A 26184-nucleotide genomic window follows, 5' to 3' on the forward strand; every position below is an offset into this window, starting at 1 on the left:
GCAGGGAGTAGCTCAGGGGTAAAGTGTATGCTTAGCAAGTTCAACAGCCTGGGTTCAATCTTCAGCACAAGACTCCACATTGATACTCAAGATCTTTATTGATTTAACTGTAACAGCAACCATTGGTGAGAATTGATTTCCCCCCCGCTAATTTCCAAACACCTGCTGGTTTGGAAGAACATTAAAAACAAAAACTGGTCATGGAATCACACAGGACTGCCTCAGAACTGCATGGTGCCCTCCGTTAACCATCCCGACAGTGAATGGATGGGAGGGGTGAGGGGACAACAAACACATCAAGGGAGAGGACAGGAAGACCAAGAAAAGTGCTGGCAGTCTCTGCTTTTCCATTTGATGTGGTTGGAACTGGTGGTACTAGACAGGGAAGCTTTTTATACAAAATATTTTAAAAAGATGCTTAAAATGGTCACTAGAATACATGAGCATCCTCGGGGCTCTTCTAAACACTTTCTTTAAGGTTTACCCTGGGGTTGTGGAGGTCTCCTCACCCTGGTGGAAAAAGACGGGCTCGTCTGCAGGTAAAGGCAAGGCACTGGTGCAAGGGACTTGGTGATTTGGATCAGACACCAGGAAGGAGTAGGATGGTTGGCCCAACTGGCCCCTTAGCTCAAACTAGTGTTCCTCCCCCACTCCCCTGATTCCCAGTAAGAACTGCTCTTGGCCTGGGCCTTTTGTTTTTCTTAAGACTCAGCTGAAGAGGAACACAGCAACAAGAATGAACATGCTGTGCTGGATTCGTGGAATTCCCTTTAAGTTTAATGTCCTGGAATTTGGTTTTAAGCACCGGAAAGAGCTCCCTTTGGAAATTTCAGCATGGTCAAGTGATTATCAAGCACTGTAGAATCTCTCTGCCAGCCTCCCACCTTGGAAAGGTGGCAGAGGAAGAGTTTAAATTCCCTGGCAAAGGTTTCAGCTCAGCATGGTCTGCCAGGGCCACGGGCAAAGGTGAACAAGCAGAGAGAAACCAAAGACCATTTGAACTCAAACAACTTTCTGCTCAATCTAAGCTTTGTCAAAAGGTATCAACTTCCAGGACTAGCCTAAAGAAATTAGTGTAAATTCCAGAAGGTGGGAAAGGTGTTATGAATGATTAACTGGAAAAACGAGTACATAGCAATCACCCTTAAAGTCTTCAGTTAGAAATTTCTGTGAGTTAGCCTCAAGGAAACTCCACTACTAAAACAGGAAACAGTAACCAGAACACAGGATGTCCCTAAAGTATAAGTACTCTGAATTGTGACCCACCTGCCTCAAGACCTGATATCAAGAGCTAGGAAGGTAGCTCAGTGGCAGAGCACTTGCCTAGTATGTTGGACAGCCCTGGATTCAATTCCCAGTACAGTGACAAAACAAAACCAAACCCCAATTTCATCTCTAATTAAAATCTGAGAGGAAAGGAACAATGAGGTAACTACTCCCCCTTCAAAGTTCCGACAGGAATTGCTCCCAGAGAAACAATGTTCTTTATAACAAATGCTAAATGATTGGGAAGTGATTGGGCTTCGCAGATTATTAAATTGCTTCTACATACCTATAGTCCAAAAAACATGCCAAGGAGGGACAGTCTTGAACCAGAGAGTGAGGCCTTCTTTTGAGGAGAATGCAAAGGGCCATGTCCCAGCTTCCAGAAGCTGGCATCCACAATGAATAGCAGAGAAAGAGATCCCATCTCTGGGACATTGCTACCAATGTGAGCCCTTTACATCGGTTACCTTGGATCAAAGCAGGGACTCTCTTTTCTCTGGCTTCAGGAAGGACTAGGGGGAAAACCCCACAATCCTAGCTGAATTCTGATGGAATGTGGGATAAAGCCTGAGAGTTCCAAAAGAGCCAATAAATAAATAAAAGACCACTTACTTTTATTCCATTCCAAATCAGCAGGAAAACCAAAATCAATGGAAGGTGCTTCAGAGATGAGCCCTGTACTTTGCTTATGGCTGCCTCAGCAACAAGGCTTCTTATTCAAGTAAAGGCTAAAGCAAGCACAGCTACAGAAAAGGAAATGCTCAGGAGCTCAGTGTAAATCCAAACAAGAATTTGCATCTTTTAAGATGTCTGAAATTGCTAAAGACTTGGCTGGGAACAAGTGCCAGAAACCCAAAGTAGACATTCACCAGGAATGTGTTGACTGACAAATGGCCTCTAGGTTTCTCTTGAGGGTGAAAAACTGCTTCATTTTAAGAACACAATGACATCAAGAAGCCCAGGACAAAATGAGCACACACAGCTACCTACACTTAGGCTTAACAGGGCAATCAAGCACAGAAAGATGGCTGTCATTCTCAGGTGTTCCCTGGTAAAGTGAAGGTGCTTCTTGGGTGAGAGAACTAACTCAAGCCTGCAAGCTGGTGTAGCTGAAGATAACAAGTATCATACACTGACTCATGTAGGGACCTGGCTTCCTGACACTATCATCTGTTTCATCTTGAATCTTTCCTGTCTTCGGTTCTATACCCTAACATCTAATTCAGATTTACTCCCTTTGCTTGACAATCCCCATTTAAATTAAGACAGCTTTAGTGACAGGCCCCAATTCCTTCCATCGATTACTGGCTAAAAGAAAGTAAAGCGGTTAATGAGTCTTAGAGACCAAATCTAAGCTTTGCACATAAGCATCCTTGAGCAGCTAGTAGTCAGACAGGTGTACATATATTACAGTTCTCCTGGGAACTGCCATTTCTTGCTACCTCTCTCAAAGCCATCAGGTAGCTTTGGGGAATAGAAGGTTTGTCTTACCCTAGCTTGGTGATACATACTTTAGAGAATTGTTTTTGGTAGCAATATAGTTCACTTAAATTAAACCTACCTCCCTGTTGACCTGTTTTTGTTTTTTTGTGGTGCTGGGGATCGAACTCAGGGCCTTGTGCATGCAAGGCAAGCACACTACCAACTGAGCCATATCCTCAGCACTGGTTTCATCTTCTGTTGGGAGTGTGGTTTAAGGGTACCACAATTTTCTCTTTCCCTGCCTCCCTCTAATGTCAGGGAGAAGCCAGGCATCATGGTATGAAGATACTTGTGCTGCTCTGCAGAGATCCACGCGGGGAGAAAACTGAGGCAGCCTGCCCAACAGTTACAAAGATGGAATTTGAAAGTGGATTCTCAGGTTGAGGATGCAGCTCAGTAGGTAGTGTTTGCCTAGCTCCAGAGTGACAGCAAGCCCTGTGCAGATCTTGCCTGCAACTCTATAAGACCTGTGCTAGAGCCACTATGCTAAGCTACACCCAAACCCCTACTCTATAGAACTGATAACATTTGCTATATTATTAAATTTGGAAGCAATTTCTTATAAAGCCAGAAAACTAATACAGATAGGAAAAAACTTGGCCTGGAAGCCCAACACCTAGAAGCCAGCTAGTTTCTACTCCTATGCTCTCATGAATGATACACCAAATAATACAGAATATGAGAGTTGGGGAACCCTTTGCTTCTGCAAAGACGACAAAACCATAACAGTATCTGTCTGTCTAGGTCATTTGTCATGAAGATTGTCCCAGAAGTATAGAAACATGGTTTCCTCATAAAATAAAAAGTATAAATAGTTACTAAGATTTTAAGAACTCTCATTCAGATAGTAACTTATGGTGTTTTCTCCCCAAGAGAAAGTCAGGAATAATATTCACTTAGGGCTTCATCTGGGAGGTTCCTTCTAAACACTCAGAGCACTACGTATTAGATTCTGGCTTGCTCTGAAAGTGATTCTATGAGGCATGACATAAAGATGCCATCTACTGGAAGTTTATCTGTTGTTTTGTGCAATTATTTTTGCCATGCTGGTTTATGGAGATCAGAGTATGTTTAGTAATGGTAGCCTCCAGGAAAGAAATACTCCAAGCAGTGAGGAGGTTCTGGTAGGAAAAGGTCAAGGGACTAGGCAGCTCCTGCATGACACAGGAGACGCTCAACAAATTCTAGAAACATATCCTCTGATTAAGGGTCATGTGCTGAGATTCCCCAAGATGGAGAGAAAGGGGCAAATGGTATTTTGATACTATTCAAATAGTCATGTTTTAAATCCATTTCCTATTGTGGGCAAGTGAGGAGCCCAAGTTTTCAGAGGCAACAATAAAATCAAGAAAAACATACTCTTCTGCTCACTGACACCTGCTTGCTGCCAGCTGAAGTCAGATTCCACAGGATGCCACCACCAGCATATGAAGAATAAAAAGCTTCACTCCCAAAGAACCAAGCTCTAGGTACAAATAGGTCCTGAGCAAGCTTCTTATGTAAATGACAGTGCAATTTAAGTTTTTCTAAGACTATGTAAAGCGAAATTTTGAGTTTAATTAAAATCAGAACAGGGATACATTAAACAAACAAACAAACAAAAAATACTTTTCTGATTATCAATTTGACTCAAAGCATCCCCAAAACACTGGAGATCCAGCTTATTCCTGAGACATCAATCATTAAAAAAGATTTTTACTCTTTGAACTATTCACATTTTTGTAGCAGAAAACAGAACAAAGTTCCGCAGATATACTTCTTCTCTTCTTTCTAAAAGGTCTTCACAAGTAGGGTCTTTTCATAGTTCAAAAGAAAAACAGCTTTCTTTCCTAGTCAATGGAACCGTTACTTCCACCCTGGGATCTGGTCTCTTAAGAGAGCTCAGGGCGCCCAATCCAACCACAAATTCCCAGGATACCAGTGGCTACTTTACTTGCCTTCCTCTGAGGGGATGGAGGGATCAGTCTTTTGAGGGAGGCACCCTAGGATTACTGTGCCAGTCAATAGTACCAGGAGAGTAGGGGGTGGGGGGAAGGACAGGTGAAAACAAGTCAGGGGAGGGGTAAGGAAAAGAACAAGGCTTTCCTGAACAAGCCACAGCAAGGCAGAATGGTCCAGTTTTATAAACCACTCACAACAAATTCCAAACACACACACCCAAAACTTAAGGGGGAAGGAAAGAGTTCAGAAGGAACTGGGGAAACAAAGGATGGTGACATGGAACAGCAGACTATGGACATTTCTTACCTTCCTAACATTGGAAGATGTTTAGTTAAAAAGTTGCTGTTCAAAATTGTACTGAAAACATATCTAAAAATAGGTCTGTAGTCCTCTTAAAAATAAAAGGTCACTCCTCATTTAAGAGGAGTGATAGATATTATCAGATACCAACACTTGAGGTATCTTTGATGTATATTTGAAAGATGGCCTGGTAGAGGAAAGGGAAGGAGGGAAGGAGGGAAGGAGGGAAGGAGGGAAGGAGGGAGGGAGGGAGGGAGGGAGGGAAGGAAGGGAAGTGAAAATTCAGAGTATGATGGGAATGGTTTAAAAAAAAAAGGAACACATTTTTAAGCCCATGCTTATTTATCCCAGAAGCCAAACAAAGCAGATCCAAACAGGAAAAATATGTAGTTCTTTTCTAAGAACATTCTGAAAGTCAACTTTAAACTCAAAATAGAAGAAACTGAAATCTGAGACAACAAATATCACAACATTGATTGGATTTTAAAACAGCTGACTACTAAAACTGGGTACTGAAATGGTTCAACAGTCTTCAGAGGTCATTCTTAGGCATTATCTGGCAGAATACTAGGATTAGTCCTTACCCACCATGTGGAGACCAAAGTGTCTCAATTCCTTCTTATGAACCTGCTCTGGGAGCAGAAAAAAATCATGTGGAGATCTCACAATTCAGAGAACTCTGCCAGCAACAAGATTCAAGCAGAGAGGAATGGCAGAAGAATGGTAAAGTACACCTGGTTACCAAGGCTCCCTTCAGTGGTAAAGATTAAAAGTATCTGCACAAATTTATTTGCACTATATAAAGGAATGGGAAGATGAATTATAATACCAAAGACAGAAGATACTCCTCCTAGAGGAAGGAGGGGAAGTAGACTTCAGAACAGCGTCACGGGGTACTGCTATCAGAGTTGCACAAATTGTCCCTAAAGACAAACAACTCAAACTCAAAAAGAGAAAGCAGCCCTCTTTTTGTAATGTCCCCATTCTGGATCTAAAGACCCCAAACCGAGCACTAAACAAGTAGGATTCAAGGAAGAGAGACAAAGAAAAGAACACAAATAATGATCAACCAGCCAAATCTCTGTATCCCAGAAATCCCAGCTGGTAGAGTGAGACTTGATTTGGAATAAATCTGAAGTGGAGAGTGGTTTCAATAGAGAAATGACCAGTGAAGCCACAGTTAGTTTTCCTCTATGGACTGCTTAGTTCTAAGAAAACACCCCAAGGGCCTTCAAGCTAATCTAACTGGGCAGGGATAGGAAAGGGAGGAGAAATGGTCAGATGAATCTCATCTTCCCATCATTTGGCACAGAGGAGGAGGGAGAGGTGGAGATGCATTGGGGATGCTGGTGCTGCCTCTGTGTCTCTTCACTGTTGATCCTACAGCCAGATCAGGTACACATAGGCATTGGTGTTGCTGCTTTTCTTCTCCTCACAGGGAAGTCAGATGTCCATCTCAAACTGAGCGTCATCCCCTGGGTAGGATGAAGAAACACAAAGTTTAGCACAAAAAGAAAAGCAAAACACTTTTAAATATCATTTCCTATACACAAGGGTCAAGAAAATAATTCAAACAATCCCACTCTCTGCTACTTTAAAGCACTCATTCTGTTTTACTTTGCTTTGCCTAATATTTTAAATTTTCAGTTCATTTGTTTTTGTGGTGCTGGAGGTCGAATTCAAGGCTTTGCACATGCTATGCAAGTGCTCTACCACTGAGCTATACCCTCAGCCTTCGGCTGGCCTTTTTTATATGGAATTAAAAAAAAAAAAAAATCACATCACTTGTGGGAAAGAGAAAATGGGCAAAAGAACACGAGTGAACTTTCCCAGAATACCCTTGTCCATAGCTCACAACATAGCAGCTTCTAGGAGCTCTCTGCCAGAGATCAAGTGAGCACACTCTTCTGGAAGCTTTGAACTTGAGACCTTCTATGTATTGAGACTTTGTTCATTAAAAACCAAAGTGAACTGGGCACAGTGGCACATGCCTATAATCCCAGGGGCTCAGGAGCTGAGACAAGAGGATTGTGAGCTCAAAGCCAGCCTCAGCAAAGGCAAGGTGCTAAGCAATTCAATGAGACCCTGTCTCTAAATATTAAATACAAAATAGGGTTTGCGATGTGGTTCAGTGGCCAAGTGACCCTGGGCTCAATCCCCAGTACCCCCTTCCCCACGCTCCAAAAAACAAAAACAAAAACACCCAAGTGAAGGCCAGGCACAGTGGCACACACCTGTAATCCCAGAGACTCAGGAGACAGAGGCAGTAGGCAAGTTGAAGGTTAATTACGGCAATTTAGCAAGACCCTGTCTCAAAATAAAATTAATAAGGGGTGGGGATGTAGCTCAGTGGTACTATAGTATGCCTAGCATGTGTGAGGCCCTGGTTTGATCCCCAGTACTGGGAGGATCAAAGTGCAACCCCTGAGGTTTACTCAAGAGCTGGCCATTTCTTACATCATTATTCTGCTTCTACAGAGGTAAAAAGAGGACCCATTATTAATAAAGGTGTCTGTCTGTGTGGGAAACAAACCATACTGCTACACCCAGATAATTAGAAGATATCTTTCTTCTAAAGAAAAAAGTCTATTCTCTAAAGACGATGGAAATGGGAGCTCTGACATCCTCTCTGTATGTGAGTGTGTGAGTGTGTGAGTGTGTGTGTGTGTGTGTGTGTGTGTGTGTGTATGGGAGGGCGGGTGTTAATCCATGGCCCAATAAAGCCTTGACCAGGCAGTCCTTCAGGTATGGTTCCAAGAGTCAACTTTGAGTTAACCATGCCCTGACTTTGGATTGTTTTCCACCCACCAATGAGATTTGATTATAATTTGGAACTCAGGGCTTTCAAAGCAGTTCAATAAACTTTGGGAGGTGAGAGGACTTCAGAGACATATATCTACTAAATATCATTATACCTGTTGTATCAACATTTTTCAACCTACAGAAAACTGACATAAAAATTCCTAGAGCCACCCCCTTGGTCCCCAACACAGGCATCCCTTACCAACTGTATGCTTCCTGTCATGATTGTTCAAGTTGTTCAAATTGTTTACTTCTACTTTGGAGTCTTCAATTAAGGTGCCAGGGCTAGTGACTCCTGGGATATTGGGCAGATGGCAGGGTGGGGTCTGAGCCATGGGAGAATTGCGTCGATCCAAAAGAAACTTCCTATCATAAATGATTCGAGTTCCTGGAAAACAGGGTTGAAAAGAATTTGAAATAAATTAAGGGGCTACCAACATATAACACTAAGGGATTTGGTTTGAATTCCACCTAATTCTAATCTTTAAGGATTTTATAATTCAAGTCAAAATTCTAACTTCCCAACCTGTGAACAGGCTTCACTGGCATTTGGAATGCCTTTTCTTCCTCTTCTGGCAGGAAACTCCTGCACATCCTTCAACAGAGGTAAACAGGACCCATTATTAATAAAGATGTCTGTGTGAGAAACAAACCATACTGCTACACCCACACAATAAGAAGATATTTTTCTTCTTTTCTGCTCAACACCACTTCCTCTGTTAAGCCATACTCTCTCCCCTTCTTTTAGCCATTCTTTCTCTTAGCTTGCACAAAACACTTCACTTAGGACAGACTCCTGTACATCTATTGACCTCTCTCTGTAGTTTACATTCCTGATGTCAAAGCAATGTCTTACTTATAAATATCTCATCTGCATCCTAACATTAAAATGTCCAAAACAAATTTTTAAATGAATAAATAAATATGTGGAAAAACAGACAGTCACCTTTAGGTCAAAGGCTTTTTCCGAAGACTGACATCCTCCCCACAGTAGAACTCTATTCCACAAAACAATTGGCTTGCTGGAAGAAGTACCTGAATGTTTTACAAACAACAACAGTTCTGAAAAGCACACTTTACCCGATTGTTATGAAAACCTGCTGCTTACAAGTGAATATCAGGTACCTAAAAAGGAACTCAACATCACTAACCATCAGGAAACACGAATCAAAAATCCCAGTGAGCCATCACCAAAGTAGAAACAACTTCCATATAATTCTCCAATATCACTTTGGGATATCTATTCTAAGGAAATGAAATCAGTAGCTCAGAGATGCCTATACATCCATGTTCATTACAGCCTAGCCAAGACATGGACACAACTTAAATATCTGTCAATTAAGTGACTGGATAAAGAAAATGTGGTGTAGCTGGGTGTGTAACTCAGTGGTAGATCATTTGCCTGGCAATGAGGAGGACCTGGGTTCAATACCTAGAACTGCAAATAATAGTAATAATAATGAAATGTACACGTACACATGCTTATACAGAGGAATATTATTCAGCCATAAAAAGAAGGAAATCTTGCCACTTGTGACTACATGGATAAACCTTGATGGCAGATGAATCTTCTAAGTGAAATAAGACAGAAACAAATATTCTATAATCTCACTTGTATGTAGTACCTAAAAAAAGTACGATTCATAAAGAGTAGACTCGGGGCTGGGGTTGTGGCTCAGTTGGTAGAACACTGGCCTAGCATGGGTGTGGCACTGGGTTTGATCCTCAGTACCACATAAAGATAAATAAGTAAAGGGACTGTGTCCATCTACAACCAAAAAATATTAAAAAAAAAAAAAGAGTAGACTGGTAGATGCCAGGGGAAATGGGGAAAAGATGGTCAAAGGGTACAAACTTTCAGTTACAAGTTTAAGTTCTGGGGATCTAAATGTACAGCATGGTGACTATACTTAACAATACTGTATTAAAAACTTGAAATGTGCTGAGAGTAGATCTTAAATGTTCTTACCATATACTAAAAAAGGTAATTATATGAGATAATAGATGTGTTAAACGTGATTGTGGTTATTATTTCACAATATATACACACAAAATCATGAACCTGTACACCTGAAATTTATACAATTTCATAAATCATACCTCAGAGTACTATCCATTCTTTTCGTCATGGTCTTCTCAAGTTACTAATGACCATAAATAAGATACAAAACTAAGCAACAATTACAGATGTCTGATGTTGGCCCAAAGTAGATGTGTGAAGCTCTGTTGCTGATTCTACGACCTCAGCTGGCTCAGGAAGAAAGAATGTGGTGATCCTTAGTGACGTCTGCTAAAGGGGTTGACAGTGGAAAAAGGAAGTGGTAGCCCAGCATCTCTCAACTCTAAGTAACAAAGGCAAGTAATAGTCTGTGGCTACCCTGCTTACATTAGGCTTAAGTGTGGAGAGTGATGCTTTCAGGATTTAGGCATCCAAATTAAAGGCAATATTATATGTTGAAGTAAAATTACCTTACAAAGCTATTCAGTCTAAAGAAGCAGAACCTAAATTACTCCTGGCACAATGACTTCCTCAACAGGACTCCTAGAGCTCAGGAAATAATACCAAGAAGTAACAAATGCAATGATATCAAATTAAAAAGCTTCTGCACAGCAAAGGAAATGAGTGTGAAAAGAAAACCTGCAGAATGGGAGAAAATCCTTGCTAGTGACTTTTCTGATAGAGGATTAATATCCAGAATATATAAAGAACTCAAAAAACTTACCAACCCCCCCCCACATAACCCTATCAAAAAATGAGCAATTTCTTCTCAAAAGAAATTAACATTTCTTCAATTAGGGAAATGCAAACCAAAACTACACCAAGATTTCATCTTGCTCCAGTTAGAATGGTAGCCATTAAGAATATAAGTAATAATAAATGCTAAAGAGGATAAAGGGAAAAGGGACATTTTTACACTGTTGGTGGGACTGTATAAATAATACAATCACTATGGAAACCAGTATGGAGATTCCTTAAAAGATTGGGAATGAAGCCACCATATGACCCAGCTATATCATTCCTTGGTATCTGCCCTAAAGAACTGGTGTGAGCATTTAACAGTGATACATGTTTACAGTAGCACGATTCACAATGGCCACATTATGGAAAAGCCTAGGTGTCTATCAATGGATGAATAGATAAAAAAAAAATGACCCACAGACACACAAAATGAAGTTTTATTCAGTTACCAAGAAGAATGAAATTATGTCATTTGCAGGAAAATGGATGGAAATTGAGAGCATTAGGTTAGCAAAATAAGACAAGCTCAGAAAATCAAGGATCATATGTTTTCTCTTAGATGTAGAAGCTAGGGAGAAAAGAGGAAAAAAAAACATACACATGTGTGTGGGACCTCATGTAAATAGAAAGGGATGAGGGGGAGGGAAGGTACTAGGAAATAAAGCTGAACAAATTATATTGTTATATTATGTGTATGTATCAAATGTAATAAAAGGTTCCACTATTAGGTAGAATTATAATGTACCAATTAAAAAAAAAGAAAGAAAAAAACACTATCGGCTAACAGAGACTTTAGATTCTCAAGCAGAAAAATAAGAATACTCCTGTCATAATAAAAAGAAAAAACTATTAGATGTTTTCCCCCCATGTTTCAGTCAGCTCAGGCTGCCATACCAAAACATCAGACTGAATGATTCAAACAACCAAAATTTATTATCTCACAGTTTTGGAGTCTAGATGTCCAAAATTAAGGTGCTAGCATAGGTAGTTTCTGGTGAAGAGTGTTCTCCCATGACAGATGAGCAATCTCTCAGGTTTTTCTACTTGTAAGGACACTAAACCCATCATGATCATACCTAAACCTAATTACCTTTCCCAAGGTCCCGAATACCATCATAGATCCCCTAATATCATCACGTTGGGAGTTAGGGCTTCAACATGCAAATTTGGGAGATAGGATTCAGTCCATTGCACACCATTTACACCCATTCTAAATGGATTCTAATCTATTAGGGTTTGGAAATCAGCAATCGGCTTATTAGGATGATATGCAAAATAATGGCAAACATGATGAGAGAGGGCCTGACAGATTTCCAAGAACAGGGAAGGGGCTTTAGTGGATGGACCTTGCACACCTGTGTGTGATCTACACTCTCTCTCTCTCTTTTTTTTTAGTGCTGGGAATCAAACCCAGGGCCTTTTGCAGCAGGGCAAGCACTCTACCAACTGAGCTACGTCCCCAGCCCTCAACTAACTCTTGTTCATGACTAGATTTCAGAAAGGTGAGCTTTCACATTCAACCTGCAATTTGAAACAAGATCACTCTAACTTCTGCAGTACTTTTATACTGCTACCCAGTTTGGAAAATACAGTGATGAGGTGGTTAAAAAAAAAAAAAAAAAGCACAGGACAGAAGCAATATTTCTAAATTATATGTAGTAAAGAACTGAACCAACTATGGCATAGGTAGTAGGAATTATGCCTTAATGTGTGAGTTATGAGAGAAAGTTTGAAAAACCATGATCTGGCTAGGGTTGTGGCTCAGCAGTAGAGTGCTTGCCTAGCATGTACAAGGCCCTGGGTTCGATCTTCAGCACCACACAAAAATAAACAAAATAAAGGTATTATGTCCAACCATAACTAAAAAATAAAATATTTTAAAAAAAAAAGAAAAACCAGGCAGACCTGATAAAATACAAGGTTTAAAAAATAGTTTTACTGGACTGGGGATATAGCTCAATTGCATGCACAAAGCTCTGGGATCAATCCCCAGCAGCACCACCAAAAAAAAAAAAAAAAAAAAAAATTAAAGAGAGAGAGAACTTTCTAATATTTATTTTTTATTTTTCAGTTTTCGGTGGACACATCTTTATTTTATTTTTATGTGGTGCTGAGGATTGAACCCAGCGCCCCGCGCATGCCAGGCGAGCGCGTTACCGCTTGAGCCACATCCCCAGCCCCCAAAAAAGTTTTATAGAGATACAATTCATATATAATTCATCCATAAACAGTGGTGCACAGGCCTGTAATCCCAGGAATTTAGGAGGCTGAGGAAGGAGGATCACAAGTGTGAGGCCATATTCATCAACTTAATGAGACCCTCTCTCTCAAAAAAAAGGGCTGGGGTATAGTTCAGTGGAGAGTTCCCCTGGGTTCAATCCCCAGTATAAATAAGCATATAAACAGGAAAAAAAAAGTCTATAAAAATTCAGTAGAAACCATACTTCTAGTTTTTATCTTTTCCTGGTCTAGCAATATCTAGCATGACACCTATGATGGGCAGTGGCAGCTAGCTACAGTTCTCAGTCAGGTACACAATCAAGAGGGTAAATAACTGGATTTTCTATACTATATTGCCAAGCTATGAGGTTTGTAGGTTAGTGTATTATATACATTTTCAACCTGTGATTATTTTCAACTTATAATATGTTAATCAAGATGTAACCACATTGTTAATTGAGGAAAATCTGTACTTTTTCCCTCCGACATATATTTGTACATATACATGAGGTAGAGTGGGATGCTTTGCTTTGATTTGTGTACATACTGGGTAGTGACCAACTCCAGGTAATTAGTAGTTCTATCACTTTAATCATTTGTTATTTCTGGACAATGATACATAATACATTATTGTAATTATACAATAATACATTATTGTAATTTCTTTTTTTCTTTTCTGCATTACTGGGGATTGAACTCAGAGGTATTCTAACAGGAGCTACATAAGTTGCTCAGGCTAGCCTCAAACTTGTGATTCTCCTTCCTTAGCCTCCCAAGCAGCTGGGATTACATGTGCAAGCTGGCTGCATTTCCTTTTCTATGAAAACAATCATACTCCTTGTTCTTAAATTGGAAAGGCATAAAAAACACAATTTACTGATTTTCAATTTTTACAATCAAACTGTTCCAGGACAATGGAGGACTAAAGTTGACAGATTGAGACAGAGTTTAACTATATTTTTATCTCAGTACTGGATCAAACCTATTATTATTTGGAATTTTAGAGGTAACTACAAAAAACAAAATTCAACTACAAAAACTGGTAGTTGGGGCTGGGGATGTAGTTCAGTGATAGAGCACTGGCTTAGCATATATGAGGTCCTGGGTTCCATCTCCAGCATAGATAAGAAAAGAGGAAATGAGAGGTAGAAAGCAATAAAATACCCTTAATTCCTTGTCTTTTCTAATAAGGAGTCAGTACTATTGTCTAGTATTAGAAATTATGATATATTATTTATAGCAACTGTGGTTAACTAAACAAACATTATAAACAGAAAATGTTGAAAATGGTAGTTCACTGGCAATTTTTTTTTTTTTTTTGGTGGTGCTGGGGAATGAACCCAGGGCTTTGCCCATACATTAGGCAACTGCTCTATTGCTGAGCTACGTCCCCAGCCACCTGGTGGCATTTTATGTGCTTCTATGCTGTTTTGTTTATAAAATGTGCATATATTACTTAGTCTTCATGTTTAAATTCAGAACAAATATGAGCATTTATGATAAATATAATTTTTTTCATCCCCTAGTGAACAGATATTAGGATAACTCTATATAATACCTTGATCCCACCACATTCTCTAGAGCTGATTTTACTAGGAAAAGTCAGGAGCAAAATAGAGTCCCTTTAATGGAGAATAGAGAGGAGAAAAAACGCGCTCCCTTTTGATCTAAAAATGAATGATTCTCAAATGGTAGAAAACAACAAGGCCCATGAGAGCTGAAATGATACTTGCCAAGATGGCTGATACAGAAACAGGTCATTCAAGCCTAAGGGCCTCTTTCAAAACCAAGCATCATAGATTAAATAATAATTAATCCATATATCAAGCTTTATATATCTAAGAAATGTTGGTTGGGAAAAAAGCACAGAAAATCCACAGTATCCTGATTAACTTACAGGGTAGTTGTTACTAGACTTTCACTGGGTCCTCTACCATCCAATTCTATTTAACCAAGGCTGCTTCCAAAATGAAGCATCCTTTTATACAAATGGACAGCTTGTGGGGGGTGGCAGCGGGTGTTAAGTAACTTGCCTAAATTGCACAGCTTGAATAAGCCAGTAACAAAATCCTCTAAGGCCGAGATGGTCCTGTTTTCATATAATAATAGAGGATGGTGGAGTTGAATGGGCTTTCCTCACAGGACTTTTTTCAGCAGAAGGCAAAATCTCATAAAACCTCTAGCAGATTTCCCCCTACATCCCATTTGGCCAGAACTGAGTCAGATGCCCACCAGATCTAACACCGGGGAAGCCATGACTAGCTTAGAGAAGTCATGGTTATATACCTGCTCTTGGCAAACTGCCACTTAGGAAATCAGAGAATTTATGATAACATGGAAGAGGAAATAGATGTTGGACAGAAAACTAACAACGCCAATCACATATGTTAATATTTATCCACATTTAATAAATATTAACCAGAATGGGTTTAAGAAGTTGGGAGGGGCTGGGGATGTGGCTCAAGTGGTAGTGCGCTCACCTGGCATGCGTGTGGCCCGGGTTCAATCCTCAGCACCACATACCAACAAAGATGTTGAGTCCGCCAAGAACTAAAATATAAATATTAAAAATTCTCTCTCTCTCTCTCTCTCTCTCTCTCCTCTCTCACTCTCTCTTTAAAAAAAAAAAAGAAATTGGGAAGATGGAAGGTAAAAGTACACAGAAGAGTGTGCATATGTGTATATATGTATGTATGTACATATATGTATATTTTTTTCCACCTCCAAGAAAAGGGTAAATATGTCAACTAAAATCCTCATCTTCCATAGTAAGACACTACTTAGGATGAAAACAATTCTGGAAAGGGATAATGGTAGGTAATGATTATAAAAGCACTGTGATTATACTTATTGCCAATGAACTACACACTTAAAAAGGTAAATTTTATGATACATACATTTACCACCATAAAAATATACTTTAAAAGATCAGTGACAATGCTAAAAGAATTATAAGGAATTGAAACAAAAATGCTTGCCACTTATTTTATAAACCAAGAGAACAATACTGCTAGGGCAGCAGAGACCACGAAAAACTGAATTTAAAAACAACAACAACGCACTTGGCAAGTACCACCCACCCCCATAATAAACAGGGAAAATAAGAAGTAAAACTACAGAAAGGACTATAAAGAGTTTTATTCCTTCTGTTTAGAAAGGTGATGATAATAAGGTCTGTGTTTGACTGGTTTAGAGAATATCCGTGATCAAACTTCAATTTTATTTTTTTATTTTTATGTGGTGCTGAGGATCGAACCCAGGGCCTCTTACCTGCTAGGCAAGTGCTCTACCGCTGAGCCACAATCCCAGCCCCAAACTTCAATTTTAAACATTGTTCTTTTTTTAAAAAAACATTTTTTTTTAGTTGCAGATAGACATAACACCTTTATTTTTATGTAGTGCTGACGATCCAACCCAGCATGTGCAAGGCAAACTCTCTATCACTGAGCTACAACCCCAGGCCTTAAACATTGTTGTTCATGAAGGTTCTGGATGAATAGACTCCTGAAAAGCTCTATCAAAGGAAACTAAAAGCTGTGTGTCTCAATATCCTCCAGGGAGACTGGTAGTGGCAGAACCACATTAGGCGTGCAAAACCATTAAATCCCTAAAGTACTAGTAAGATTAATAGAGACAATTTTTACATCAACAAAAGACCCAACTAGAAGCCTCAGGGCCTTTTAACAATATGGCTAAACACTATGGCAAATGGAAGGCACCCAAGGTTTGTGAAATATCTATCCAATTATCCCTTGATTAATTTCAAGATTCAATAATTGGGAACAAAATTTCCAAGATATTAATGTTTAAGAATGGACTCTGGGGCTGGGATTGTGGCTCAGCGGTAGAGCGCTTGCCTAGCATGTTCGAGGTCCTGGGTTCGATCCTCAGCACCACATAAAAATAAATAAATAAAGGTATTGTGTCCAACTACAACTAAAAAAATAATAATAATAAAAAAAAAAGAATGGACTCTGCCCAATCACTTAGGCCACCTCCACAATAGAACACACTCTAGGCTAAAAGAGAAGCTGATCAAATGATTTTCTGTTCAGAAGGTCCAGCGTTAGAAAAGAACTTACAGAGGATCTGGGGGAAGTCTCTCATTCTGCAGATGAAAAAACACATCCAGAGAAGTTAAAAGTATTTGCAAAAGGTCACACAGTGACAAAGGTATCATGACACAATATAAACAACACAGGTACTCTAGACAAATCTGGTTTACTTGAATTTAGGTTTCAAAATGAGTTGAATCAGATGCTGAGGGCTAGGTACCAGGTCCAAAATGGTAATATGACACCATCCACCCTTAAATAAACGCCTACCGACTTTAAGTCTATCTCAACCATCAGGAAATCTGAGCCAAAATGAAGTATATCAAATACTCCCACTGCTCTTTGGGCTTGTACACCTGGAAATAAATTTTCTCTCCAGAAATGCCTGGCTCTGCTTACAAGAAAATATAGGCTAAATATGTAGACTGCATCTCGGATCAATTCTTTGGATTCAATTTCACAGATGTTTTCAAGTCACTGTAATGCTAGTAATTAACAATCACTGCTAATGGTATGGTATGGAGAAAACACTTTAGGATTCAAACCTGGCTTTCATTCCTACTATTGCTTTCTTTCCTTTCCAACACTACTACTACTTCTTTTTTTTTAAAAGTATCTTCCACTTTTACCCATAGAAGGAGCTTATACTAATCCTAGAAATGTCACAGTTCTAGGTTAATGTTTTTACCTAGTGCCAAAAGAATTTACTAAACAAGAGAGCAATTTCCTTCCAATGTAGGAACAGACCAACAACTAACAATCAATCTCTGGTGTTAAAAGCAGCTCCTCTGAGGCCCTAATGATTAACCAGGACATTTAAAGAAGAATCCCAAGTCTCACACTTTCAGATAAGTAGTTGAGAATCTATAGCCAATCGTCTATCTTCACCAGTAAATAATAGTCAGTACTTCTGCTATAAACAGAGGGCATTTTTTTCCATTTTTTAAATTTATGTATTTATTCTAATTTGTTATATATGACAGCAGAATGCATTTCAATTCATAGTGCACATATAGAGCACAATTTTTCATGTCTCTGGTTGTATACAAAGTAGAGTCACACCATTTGTGTACTTGGGGTTATGATGTCCATCTCACTCCACCATCTTTCCTACCCCTCATGCCTCCTCCCTTCTCTTCGCCCTATCTAAAGTTCCTAACAGAAGGGCATTTTGAAAAACAATAAAAATAAAGTGTGGTATTACCTTAATACCAACACCAAACATATCAAAAGAAAAGTACAGGCTAATAGGCTTTGTGAATTCAGACTCCAAAGTCCACAACTAAACCAGGAGTGGTGGCAACTGCCTGTAATCCCAGCTACTCCAGATATTGAGGCAGTGGATTCCAAGTTCAAAGCCAGTCACAGCAACTTGAGAGAGATTCTGTCTCAAAAAATTTTAAAAAGCATAAAAAAATAAATAATGGCTGGCGATGAAGCTCAGTGGTAGAAAATCTCTGGGTACAATCCCCAGAATTAAGCAAACTGAATTTAGCAACATATAAAAAGTATTATATACCAAAACCAATTAAGATTTTATCTAAGGAATACAACTAATTCAAAATGTGAGAATTAATTAATGTAATACATAGCAATGGAATAAGACACAAAACACACATGATCATTTCAATAGAAGAAAAAATTGGGAGGCTGGGGTATAGCTCAATGGTAAAGAGCTTACTTAGCAGGCACAAGGCCCAGGATTCTTTTCCCAGCACTGCAACACTTTTTTATGATTAAAAACATCCAATAAACAGGACTAGAAAGAATCTCCTCAACCCAATAAAGTAGATTTATGAAAAACCACAGTAAAATTGGGTATGGTAGTATATACCTGCAATCTCAGCTACTTGGGAAGCTGAGACAGGAGGATTGAAAGTTTGAGATCAACCTGCACAATATAGCAAGACCTGTCTCAAATAATTCTCATGAAGGATTGAGGATGTAGCTAAGGGGTAGGGCACTTGCCTAGTATATACAAGGTCCTGGGTTCAATTCCTAGTAATGCAAAAACAAAAAGCCCCCAGTTAACAGCTTACTTAATGATGAAAGGCTGGCTGCTTTCCCCTAAGATCAAAAATAAGGCAAAGAACCCATTCTCTATGTTTTACTCCATGTCACATCTATTCATATGTGTCTACTATGGTACTAGATGTGACACATTCTGAAGACACTAGCAAGGACAATTAAAAGGCATCCAGATTGATAAGAAAAAACTATCTTTATTCACAGATGACATGATCTTGAATTTAGAAAATTTCAAGGAATAACAAAAACTTAACTGTTTTTTCCGATTTATCCTTGCTTAGTGAGGTTTTTCTCTTTAAAACTACATAATGAAACAAATTATTTGTCAAGATATTTATCCTAGAGATCTAAACAATTACTTATTTAGATGTAAATACTCAAAATTTCTGAGCTTTTAGCTTCAAGCTGTGGTCTGAGAACCAGGTAAAGGGGATCTTTAAATACTGGGCACACCAGGGGTAGATAGTTGCTGAATATTAAGAAACATACAGGTTTTTTGTTTTGTTTTGCGTGGTGGGGTGGTGATGATGGTACCAGGGATTAAACTCAAGAGGCACTTACCCATTGAGCCACATCCCCAGCCCTATTTTGTATTTTGTTTAGAGTCTCAATGAGTTGCTTAGCACCTCACTTTTTGCTGGGGCTGGCTTGAACTTGTCATCTTCCTGCCTCAGCCTCCTTGCCTGGCAGAACATACAGATTTTAAGGGGCCTGCAAAAAGCAAAGTAAAACATTGAATATATCTGGAAATAGTAGTCTAGGCCTTACCTACTTACTGCCAGTCTCAACTATAAATAGAGCTACTGTAAATAGAACAGCAAAAATCTTCTAAACATTAATTTGCTCACCTTACAACTTGGGAGCCAAGAACAAGTCCTGCTATTCACCAAAAAACTGCCCTGTGAAGGATCCTTTCCTCTCTTAATGGATAGACATCCACAACTCATCCAGATGGTGCACATCTGTAATCCCAGCAACTCTGGAGGCTGAGGCAGGAGGATTGCAAGTTCAAGGCCAGCCTCAGCCAGTTAGTGAGAACTTGTCTCAAAACTTAAAAATAAGGCTGGAGGCACTGGGTTTGATCCTCAGCACCACATAAAAAAATAAATAAAGTTAAAAAATCATATGCCAATAAAGCTTAAAAAAAAAACAACCTTAAAAATATAAATAAGTAATGGGCTGAGGTTATAGCTTAGTGGTAGAGCCCTTGCCTTGCACATGTGAGGTACTGGGTTTGATCCTCAGCACCATATAAAAAATAAACAAATAAAATAAAAAAGATATTGTGTCCATCTTAAATATAAACAAACAATATATATATATAAATAAAGAGGACTGGAGATGCAACTCAATGGTAAAGCACCCCTAGGTTTGGTCCCCAGTACCCACCCCTGCAACTACTTTTAAGACAAATTCTCAAAAAGTTCTCTCCTTGGGGCAGGGTTGTGACTCAGTGCCACAGTGCTTGCCTAGCATGTGTGAGGCACTGGGTTCAATCCCTGGCACCACACACACAAAAAATAAAATAAAGGTATTGTGTCCATCTACAACTAAAAACAACAACAAAAATCTCTCTCCTTAATAACCTTGGTGTTGCCAGTGTAGATATATCACTTTCCTTCCTATTTTGCGCAGGAGTCTTTGGGGGAGCAGCAGGGAAGTACATGAAGGTCTGCCATGTATGCTGCATTATCTATCTACCCATAGGAGCTGTTTCCCCTCATCATACTCAGATTATCTGACTTCGGTCAGGCACACGTGCTTCTTCCACATGGCACACTGCCCTGAGGAAAAGGACTGCAATTTAGTTCTCCCGCCCCAGAAAACACCACCACATCCAACATAAAAGCTGAAGGACATCTCCAATATATACTTTGGCAGCTGACATATGAGACCAAAGCTGAATCTCCTACAGAATGACAACACATTAATCTGTGATAATTCTGAAGTAAGTAAATGGTATCTTCTTTAACAACAAGGCAAAGTGAGATGAATACTCTTCATTATGTTTTCCATGTACTTCTCACAGGTAATAATGCAGTCCTCTTGTTAAGAACTGAAGTTATTGAGTTAAATAAACACTCTGTTGGCTCGGAAGGTATTGGCCTAGAATATACTCAGCCTGAAGTCACCCAATAAAAAATGCTGTGACAACATCAGAAATTGGTCCTCCTTCCCCATTTCTATAGAGTATGACTCATTCATCCCAAGAAAGAAACCAGATTAAGAAGGAGGTCTCTCCCAAAATACAAATTTTTTATATAGCTCGCTCCAAGTGAATTATTTTCCCCTTCTTCCTGCTTCTCCTTTACCAATTCTTTCAATAGCCTTCAGGTAATTTTTCCCCAGTGAACCAAGAGCAGAAGAAAGGAACCAGAAGGCAAGAAAGGAAGAGTTATAGCACAAACAAGATTTCAGACCATCAGTTAGTGACCTCTTGTTCATTACAGCATTATTTTCTATAGCTGATGAGGATGTTATATATGAAAAAGAAAGGCTAAAAGAGGTTGAGTGTCTGTTCATTCCCCAGAGCACAACTCTCCCAAGTCACAGTTCCATGCCTAGGAAAAGAATAATAAAGTAGCAAAATCACATTAGCTAGTATTCCAGAGACAGAATAGTCTCTTAAATTGTTTGTGAGGGGCTGGGGTTGTGGGACAGTGGCAGAGCACTTGCCTAGCATGTGTGAGGCACTGGGTTCGACCCTCAGCGCCACATATAGTGGAAGAAAAAATTGGAATAGTACTAAATTTGAGACTACCCACCTAGGTTAATTGGCTGTATGATACAGCCAATTTGGGTTTCTTTGGGTTTCAGTTTCTTTCAAATATAAAACAAAGCCATTAAGTTCCTTCTGGCTAACCAATATTATAAATGTGAAGCTAGGGCTTGGGGTTAGCTCAGTGGGAGAGCAACTGCCTAGCAGGCTCAACACCCTGTGTTTAATCTTCAACAACACACATACACCAAGTGAAGCCAACTCTTACCTTCCATCAAAGATAGAAGCATCCTCCCAATGCAAGAACTGAATATTATCTACAATCTATTCACTTATTTGTGGTGTTGGCACTTGGATCTAGGGCCTGCTGCATGCGCTCTACCACTTGAATCCAAGACAAAAAAAAATTTCCCCTTTTTAATAATGAATATTTTTTCAGGCACTCTTTTAGCAATACAAGAAATCCAAGATGTTATGACAAATGTATTTTCACCCACCTCTCATTTCCCAAACCACAGGAAAGCAATTTTGAGAAACTTCCAGAGTAGGATATCCAATGAATAAAGGACTCTCAAAGGGACTGAGAAATACAAAGTTGGCATTGTTGTAAACACATCTGCCCAGTATGATCATCTAAGGCATACAGCTCACCAACTGTTATCCATTCCAGGTTTCCAGAAGTTTGAGACAAGAAAAGTACTCCCCCCATTATTTTCTTTCTACTGGAGTCTGAATCTACTGTTACTTGACCAGTGAGCAACATCCCCAGTCCTTTTTTGAAAATGGGTCTCACTAAGTTGCTTAGGTCCTCACTAAGTTGCTGAGGTTGGCCTTGAACTTGCAACCTTCCTGCCTCAGCCTCCTGAATGGCTGGGATTATAGGCATGTGCCACCATACCTAGCCTAGATTTCTAATATAAGCCTACTGACTCTCATTTGTCTAAATGTAAACCAGCACTTGACTAAAAATCTTATCTGCACCTCCTATCTCTCCAAGTCAGGATTTTAAGTCCATTCAGAGCAATTGCATTTCCTACTTTTGAGTATTGTTCTGTTTTGTGCAAAGCACTGCACTAAGCACACAAAACTCACTGAAGGAAGACATGCATCCACGTTAGTTTGAGAGTCTAGAGGTGACCAAATAATAACTTCACTCTGGTTCTGGGAAATAAAATTACATGGTAAGAGGGAGAAGAAGAGTGTAGCAAGAGAGAGGAAACAAATCATCAGAGGTCAGAAAATCTCCAAAGGAGAAAAACATCAAGTACTACACAACCACAACTAATAGCACTAAGTTAACTGTTAAAATAGTGATTAAACCCAACTGCAGTGATATTGTATTCTGTTAAGTATTAAACGAGCACTTGTGTAGAAGTGATCTACTTGTGTAGATCACTTCGTGCATGCAGATCTACCAGTAAATACAAACTCAACTTTACAGATGAGCCAATGACAAGTATTTAAATGTAAAACAAAAGAATGCATATAAGCTGTGTGGAGGCAGGTTAAGTGATATTTGATCAAGCAGTAGTGATAGTGTGTTGGGAGGGTAAATGGATCAGTATTTCTGGCAGAAATCTTCCCAAGCATTTTAGGAACTAATCCAGACTATGAGACAGGCTTCTATCTTTAAAGCCCTTGTTTTGAAAGTACAACAGTTTAACTTTTGAAATATGGCAGGGGTTCCCTCTGTGGCTCTTCCCTCAGGGAAAATTAATATATAGCTAAAAGTTTAGTCTCTTCTCCAAATAAAAATCATAGCTGGTTGTGTTGTTATAGCAACACGTGTTCTGAACTGCTGGAAGCACAGCATTCAATCTCTCAGCATTACTGAGCCAAGGGAGGGAGGATGAGGAAGACTTTGTGTGCATGTGTGTTTATTTGTCAATCAACACTACTTTCCTTGAGTCAACTTCCGCTTCCTATCCATAGATCTATCCACAGTAACTCTCTCTCCTAGATTTAAATTCCTTGGTGTTGGCAAGGCAGTTCCCTTACTCTACAAGCTTTGCCATTGTGCAACGGATTCAGGGATTGGTTGTAGTACAACTTGCCATCCCTGCCCACAAAAAGAAGGCCAGAGATCCTGTAGACCGGAGGGGCTGCCAGCGAAGTCCCCACCCTCTGTCTACAAGGGGATGACTGCCTGGTCACTAAAAGAAGGCAAAGATCTAAACTTAAAAGGAAGCCTGGTTCCAGTCTTTTGCCTTTGGAGAACAGCCCTGGCAAGAGACAGACAACCTTTGAGCTCCCTTCTCCCGTGACCAATTCAACAAGCCCCACCTCTACCCCACTGTTGCTTGTAAACAGTTCCTCGTCCTCCTTTGAAAAGCAATGCCAGGAACCTCCCTGTGCATCGCCTCTTTCTACAAGCCCATTCCCCAGGATCAGGCAACCTCACTCGACCAGGGTGTCCTGCTTGACAAAAAGCCCCCCTTCAATCCATCTCCAAAGGCGGAGACTCAGAAACTCTACCCTTAAGGCTGCCAGCGTTCCACCATTCTCACCTCCTTCCCCTTGGCTAGGACTTGAGCATTATTGTATCACACTTTCCTCGCGGCCTGGGGACTCCCCCACCCGTGGGGCCTCGTCCAACAAGGTAAACAATGCTGTCAAAGCAGGGTAACACTGGGCGAGGCTTCGGGACTCTGCATTCCAGCCTCCTCCTGACCTTTTTAAAAACAGCAAAACATGTCACCGAAGGCTCCCATAACTGAATCCCGCTCTCTGACTTCCTTTCCAGGAAGGCCAGGGGGACACCCGCGAAGTCAAGCATTAACGAGCACAAACTGCAGGAGGGGAAAGTAACGCAGAGTGCCACGCGCGGCCGAATCCGCCTGGGAAGGAGGCGAAGGGGAGAGAAACTGGGTCGAATTCGTCAAACTGCCACGAAGCGGGAACCGGGGCTTTCTCGGAGACGCTCGAGCCACGTTCCCGGGTGGGCGGGTGAGCAGGCGCGAGCAGACTCGAGTCGCGCGCCAGCCAGAAGGCAAAGTGCAGGGTCCCGAAGCCGCGAGCGGGGTCCCGGGGGCGGCGCGGGCACGCAGGGGAGCGGCAGGGGACGCGGTCTCACCTCCCGGCGTGGTGGAGAAGAGCGTCCCCCCGGGCGTGGTGCAATAGTCATGAGGTAGCTGCGCGGCGTCGCTAATGGGCACGGTGCGGGTAGGGATGGCGCGGCTCTGACTGGGCTGGTGGCCGCTGCCGGCGGACGAGGACATGGCTCTGGGCGCGGGCTCTAGGCTTTGTCCGCGGGCGGGTAGGCGGGCGGCGGCGGCGGCGGCGGCGGGCCCGGAAGGCTCCGGCTGCTCAGGCGGGCGGCAAGGCGCGCTGCGCTAGCTCCTCGGTCGCTTTCTCTCGCTCTCTCGTCCCGCTCCGCTCCCGCCGCCGCCCTCTCAGCCGCCGCCGCCGCCGCCGCCCGGTCCTCTGGCCTCCGCCTGCAACCTCAGCAGCAGCAGCAGCGGCAGCAGCGGCGACGACGACGACCGGAAGCGGGCGAAGGCGGGAGCCAGAGGGAGTTCGGGGAAAGCTTGTCGGCCGGAGGTGACGTAGATGCAGGGTGGGACCTGCGGGGCGGGGTTAGAGGGCGGGGCTTAACTTGGGCCTGAGGGAAGTGGGTTGAGGGAGTCTGTGTGAAGCGTTACTGAGCCTGGCGAAGGAGGACGAGGAGGACTTTCGTGTGCGTGTGTGTGTGTGTGTGTGTGTGTGTGTGTGTGTGTGTGTCTGTCAGTCAACGTGTGTCAATCAATGTGTGTGTTTATTTGTCAATCAACGTGTGGGGGGGGGTTGTCAATCAACACTACTTTCATTAAGCCAACTTCCGCTTCCTACCCATTTATAGCCCCCAAAAGTGAAATTGTGTGCTGGAGTTGTAGCTCAGTTGGCAGAGCATTTGCGTAGCATGTGAGAGGCACTAGGTTCAATCCTCAGCATCACAAAAAATAAATAAAATAAAGGTATCTGTTAACAACTGAAAAAAAAATATGTGTGTGTGTGTGTGCATAAAATAAGTAAAGTGAAACTGTGCCTGTAATCCCAGTGGCTCAGGAGACTGAGACAGGAGGATCACGAGTTCAAAGCCAGCCTCAGTGAAAAGTGAGTTGCTCAACAACTCAGACTGTCTCTAAATAAAATACAAAATAGGGCTGGGGATGTGGCTCAAAGGTCAAATGCCCTTGAGTTCAATCAGTAACACCACAAAAAAAGTGAATTCTTACTTTAAATTGTTTATTATTAAATACAAGCAATGCATACCAGATGCATTTTTAAAAAATCAAGCACAGCAGAAAGATTTATGGTGCCATTTTCTCCCAGATTCTCAATTCCTCTTTTCAGGCACAACCATTGGTATCAATTTATTGTGTATGCTTCCAGAGACAGTCCCTGCACACACCCATAAAACAACATAGGACCATTAGGAAAAGGAAAAGACCAATAGCCACCACATCACAAGGATGAATATTGCTTTAATGAGTAAAGCCAAAAAAGATGAAGGGTTTAACATAAGTAAAACACTGATGATTTCACTCTTTAGAAAGCCCAGCAGGTGTTTGACAGGGATGCAGACAAAAGAATGTGCACAGAGATGTTTGGGCCAGATCATAATGTGGTACTGATTTTGTGGTGAGACCCTC

The 26184-nt window shown here is 40.9% G+C and overlaps 1 protein-coding gene and 1 long non-coding RNA gene across 2 annotated transcripts; one reads left to right on the plus strand and one right to left on the minus strand.

The window, feature by feature from the left end:
• Nucleotides 1-79: 79 nt before the first annotated feature.
• Eif4ebp2 (eukaryotic translation initiation factor 4E binding protein 2) lies at nt 80-25052 on the minus strand. The gene is made up of 3 exons (XM_005325946.3): nt 24627-25052; nt 7994-8179; nt 80-6464 (listed from the first exon to the last, which is right to left on the minus strand). Exons 1-3 carry the CDS (start codon nt 24769-24771, stop codon nt 6433-6435), a joined length of 363 nt encoding a protein of 120 aa, XP_005326003.1. The 5' UTR covers nt 24772-25052; the 3' UTR covers nt 80-6432.
• LOC144375564 (uncharacterized) lies at nt 23713-25690 on the plus strand. The gene is made up of 2 exons (XR_013435618.1): nt 23713-24152; nt 24297-25690. It is a non-coding gene; the product is annotated as an uncharacterized LOC144375564 (long non-coding RNA).
• The last annotated feature ends 494 nt before the right edge of the window (nt 25691-26184 follow it).

This window comes from Ictidomys tridecemlineatus, chromosome 1 (genome assembly GCF_052094955.1).
Source record: "Ictidomys tridecemlineatus isolate mIctTri1 chromosome 1, mIctTri1.hap1, whole genome shotgun sequence".
In the NCBI taxonomy this organism is placed as follows: domain Eukaryota; kingdom Metazoa; phylum Chordata; class Mammalia; order Rodentia; family Sciuridae; genus Ictidomys; species Ictidomys tridecemlineatus.

Bases quoted from the DNA above. Each gene is read 5' to 3' on its own strand.
- Eif4ebp2 (XM_005325946.3), bottom strand. From the start codon at position 24,771: ATGTCCTCGTCCGCCGGCAGCGGCCACCAGCCCAGTCAGAGCCGCGCC. The intron at 8,180-24,626 runs GTGAGACCGCGT...CCTGTTTTCCAG, and splicing joins CTTCTCCACCACGCCGGGAG to GAACTCGAATCATTTATGAT. The intron at 6,465-7,993 runs GTAAGGGATGCC...CATCCTACCCAG, and splicing joins TGACAGGAAGCATACAGTTG to GGGATGACGCTCAGTTTGAG.